The 4721-nt window shown below is 56.2% G+C and overlaps 1 protein-coding gene across 1 annotated transcript; it reads right to left on the minus strand.

The window, feature by feature from the left end:
* Nucleotides 1–313: 313 nt before the first annotated feature.
* On the minus strand, nt 314–4145 carry R3HDML (R3H domain containing like). The gene is made up of 5 exons (XM_063172090.1): nt 3885–4145; nt 2572–2690; nt 1885–2017; nt 703–818; nt 314–601 (listed from the first exon to the last, which is right to left on the minus strand). Exons 1-5 carry the CDS (start codon nt 4143–4145, stop codon nt 469–471), a joined length of 762 nt encoding a protein of 253 aa, XP_063028160.1. The 3' UTR covers nt 314–468.
* Nucleotides 4146–4721: the final 576 nt, after the last annotated feature.

Consider the following 4721-nt stretch of genomic DNA (forward strand, 5'->3'; position numbering starts at 1 on the left):
GAGGGAGAACCAACACAAGCATGGGGGTCTCCAGGCTGCTTTATTGGGGGGCTCAGAGCTGGGGGCCCCACAGTCGGAGGGGCTGCTGTGAAGCAGGAGCATGCTCGGGACTCCCCACTTATCCAGCTGCTCACCACGAGGGGAACATCTTGGAAGGTTTACACCAGCCTTAGCACCGAGGGGAAAACCCCCTGAGTCTGCAGAGCAGGGACCATGCCAGCCAGCCCCACTCCCTCCATGCACCCCAAAATCTTCCTCATTTCAGAAAATAGGGACCTGCACTGTCCGTAGTTCCCCCAAGGTGGGAAGCAGCCAGACAGCACTGCTGGAGATGTGTTAGAAAAGCATTTTCCTACGTGCCATTAGGATGAAGCGGGTTGGACAGCCAGGCTGCCAGGGGGGTCAGTGTTATAAATAATTGCTGTTCACCCCATCTCCATTGCCAGGGCTCCTCGTGGGGCTGCAGCCCTAGAACCAGCTGACTTGGTTGGATTTGACTCCGCTGAAGCACATGTTGTTGGAGCAGCCCCCACCGTAGCTGGGGGGGCAGGCTGAGCACGGCCGCCCCACCTTGTAGGGCGCTTCTCCCAGCCAGTTACCCCTAAAAAGAGAGGAGGGCATCACCTCTGAGCATCATCAGCCCACTGCTGACAGTGCTGTGGGGAGGGAGGATGGCACGGGGGGCTGTCCCCAGTCACTTACTTGATGGCATAGTTGCAGACCAGGAGGATGGCGTGACGCCACGTGCTGCCCCACACCCGCACGTTGGCACAGGTGCCCAGGGCACAGCCCAGGCGGCTCGAGGTTGCCCACACCATCTGTGCCAGGACAGAGAACACACACTGTTGGTGTCCATCCACCCAGACATCCACAGCTGATAGCCCCAGGATGCCAGCTCAAGGCTCTGTTTCCCCATGGAATTGCATCCCAGCTGCCCCAATCGCTTTGGCTGGATGCTGCCCCATCACAGGCAGTGCTTTTTTATCAGAGGATGACTTTTTAATCTCCCTATCCTATCTGAACCTGCCTTGCCAAGCTCACATCCATGAGCAGCAGAGTCTGGGTCACTGCTCCAATTTACCCAAATTAGCTCCTAAACCTCACACTGAATCATGGCCAGCAGCTTACCCTGCACACAGGGAGGTCGAACAGAGACTAAAGCTCCTCCTAAAGCCTCTCTAGGTTAAATCTCTTCCATAAAAAGTGTATATTGCCTTTTTGCAACCAAGAGCATCCCTGAGTATCCTCATGGATGAGCCACATGGGAATGCAGATGCTCAGGTAAGGGTTGGAGCCATGAAGAAGAGGTAATTAGGGGTTGGCACAGCTCTGCAGCCAGGCAGAGGAACAGAGGAGTTTTCCATCTTGTGCTGGCCAGGCTGTGTAAGAATGTGCCAGGGGATGAAGGGGCTGCATTCCCAGGGAGCCAGAAACAGCTGGGTGCTATGAAGCTGTTCCATCACAGAGAAGAGGATTCATCTTGGCAAAAGTACAAAGCAGCTTTTTTTTTTCTCTTCACCACCTTTAAGTTACCAGAGGTGCAGTGAGGAGAGAAAGGCCAAAGGCGGGGGGGGGGGGGAAAGCTTCTAAAAAATTGAAAGCTCCTTGTCAACTGGCCAGAAAGTCCCAGCTGCTCCTCCAGTTGGTTGTAAACCTATGTGACCTTCCTGCAACAGCCCAAATGCTGGAACAGCACGGGGTGGGAGGGCATTGCTGGCATTGCTGTGTCCAGCAGACAGACTGCCAGCTGCCAGGGTTTGACCTGCCTGATCTGAAGCTGGAGCTGCCAGGGTTTGACCCTGCATCCCAGCTGCTGCTGGCAGAGGAGCTGTGAGCTGCACAAGGCTCCCCTTGCATCTGGAGCGCGGGGGCTGCAGGGCTCACCTGTGTGTAGTGGCTGCAGACGGAGCCGCTGCACTTGGAGGGGCAGCGGGGGTTGCACTCCCGGGGCTGGGGGAAGGAGTAGTGCTGCTTCTCCTGGTGCCAGGACTTCACCATGTCCAGCACAGAGCGGTACCTGTAACGGCGCTACAGCTTAGGTGGATCTCCTCCACATCAGGGGTCATGGGAGAAGGAAAGGAAGGGAAAGATCCACAAGGAGGAAGTGGAGGAGAGAAATTATCTGGGGCCAGGGAACAAGCATTCCTGGGAAAAAGAGGGTAAGGACATCCTTGTGCCAAGCCCACTCGTGCTCAAGGCCAGAAGACCAGAGACACCTGAGCACTCAGCCACGTGGAGGAGATCCAGGACCCATATCCCCCTAGTCTGGGTGCCTGGCAGAGAGGAGAATAATGGCAAACTTCCCAAATGAGCAGCAGGCACCTCTGCTTTCCTGTATTTACCCTTCTGCAAGAGAAGGGTAGGAGAAGGAGAAGCTCTCCAGGAGAAGGAGAGCTGGGCCCTCCTCCTCCACCCCGGGGTCCTTGACATGCCTCTCAGCTCTATCTCACTCCATGCAATGCCAGCTCAGAGCCCCTCTGCTCCTTGGCTGAGGGGCTGCAGCTGCTCCTCCTGCAGCCCCGTGGGGTGTGGGGGTTTCCCGGGAGCTCCCTGTGCCTGCAGGGCACTCACCTGCCCGATTGGATGGAGAGGTTCTGTCCCACGTACTTCATCAGCTCGGGGGGGCCGTGGTCCCACAGGCAGCGCGCAGCCCACGCCTCCGCGGCCCTGGCCAAACGCTCATCCCACACCTGGGCAGGGAAGGGAAAGGACACGCAGGAGTTTTGGATCCCCACAGGAGGGAAGAGGAGAAACCTGCTCCCTCATGCTATATGGGCTTTCTGAGCACCCCTGAGTGTTCAAAAACTAGGACTCATGCATCAGGCTAGAGGATGTCCAGGGGAAGGAAGCACAGCAGCATGTCCAGGAGCCATGGACCTCCCCAGCTGCTGCCACAGCTCTGGACACACAGCAGAGCAGAGCAGGGATGCCCTGCAGTGCTGCAAACCCTGTGTGTGTGATTCCTTCCAAGAATGAGCTCCTGCACAAGGTGGAGCTGAGCACAGGGGTGAAACCCTGCAGCCTCACAGCTGTCCCAGCCCTCAGTGCAGCCCTGGCCACAGCTGGTTCCTTCATGCATTATTTAAAGCTCCCTCACCCATCCTGAAGCCTCTGGGGAGATGCCTGTGTGAGTTACTTTGGAAGGCAGGAATTTAGGCCAAGCAAGAAGCAGTGCAGGATGCTCCTGGGCATGTCTGACCTGCTCTGGTACCCAGCAAGCTGGGGTGCTGTGTGCTTCTCCCAGCCACATCCAGCTGCTCCCTCAGAGCAGGTCCCCTTCCTGGGAGCAGAGCAGCATGTGGCACCTTCTTCCCTGAGGGTCCTGCCCTGTGTAGGCTGGAAATAGCTCCTCTTGGAGGACCTTTAGGGCTGGGTTAGGAGCTCCAGGCAGGGAGGACAGAACCTAGGGAAAGTTCTGCCCAGGGTGACCCTCATCTGGAGCTGCCCAGCCTGTCAAGGCTGTGCATCCCTTCCTTGACTCACTCCTGAACATTTATTCTTCTGGGAGCTGGCACCACTTGGAACAGTCAAAAGGGACCCTGTAGATTGTGATGGGATCATCCCTCACAGATGCAATTGGGGAGAGGCTTCTGCGTCGGCTTTGGGTTGGGTCCTGAGCTTTTTGTGCTTGTAGCCACCTCCCAGATGTCCCAGACACAGGTCCAGAGATCCTAAATCTGCCCTCATGGGGAAACATCTCTGTGCTGGGACTCCATCCCTCCTGCACAGAGGCTGCATGGGACCCAAAAAAATCCCCCAGGACATGTGTTCAGCCAGGAATCTGGCCAACACCCTGACATCCCTCCTTGGCTAGGGCTCCCACATCAGAAGTGAGCCCTTGATCCCACCAGAGCTGTGGACCACCCTGCCACAGCCCAGCTCACCATGTATTCCATATTGGCAGCGGGTGGAGACACCTGTGCCCGCACTTGGTTGTGGTAGTCCAGGATCACACCCATGTCCTGGGGGGACAGGAATCTCTTCCGCCGGCCCCGCGGGACCCCCTCGGCCCGGAGCAGCCCCGCAGCCGCGCCCGCGGGCGGGGACAGCAGCTCGGTGGCGTTGGGCAGCAGCAGGGAGCTGGACAGCGGTGTCACCCAGCAGCCCAGGGCCGTGAGGTACAGGTGCAGCTGGAGCACGGCCATGCCAGCCCGCCCTCGCCGGGAGCAGCCGGCGGAGTTCTGCTCCTGCACGGAGTTAGGCAAGGACAAGGGGGATTGCTGGTCCCTGCTGCTGGTGTGCAGATCTAGGAGAGAAAACAGCACAGGCACCACTCAGGGTTGCAAACACCATGCAAGCACCATTGCCCAAAATAAGGTGGAAACAAAGTTTCTTTTTCCCTATTAATAACAGTAGTTTTTCCCTATTAAAAATAGTAATATTTACAATTAATCTCTTTAATAACCTTTTTTATCAGAGCAAACTCCCCAAGACTGTCAGGGATATACCTGGGGAATAGATTTTCTTGTTTGTTTTTAAAAAAGATAAAATCAGTAGGAAGTCTCCTCCATTTTTTTCACTTATGGCACGTACCTGTGGCACAGGGGTTAGTTAGGAGTATGCTGCAGCCGTCTGCCCTGTAACTTCCCGGGAGTTTGGTTTGTTGAATAAATCCCCAGCACAAACAGAAACCTCACACAGATAAAGAAACTCACGGCAAGACTTTAAAGCACTGTTGAGAAATCCTAACGATTTAGGTGGAAAAGAAAAATTGGCGCTGC

This window comes from Melospiza melodia, chromosome 19 (genome assembly GCF_035770615.1).
Source record: "Melospiza melodia melodia isolate bMelMel2 chromosome 19, bMelMel2.pri, whole genome shotgun sequence".
NCBI lineage: Eukaryota > Metazoa > Chordata > Aves > Passeriformes > Passerellidae > Melospiza > Melospiza melodia.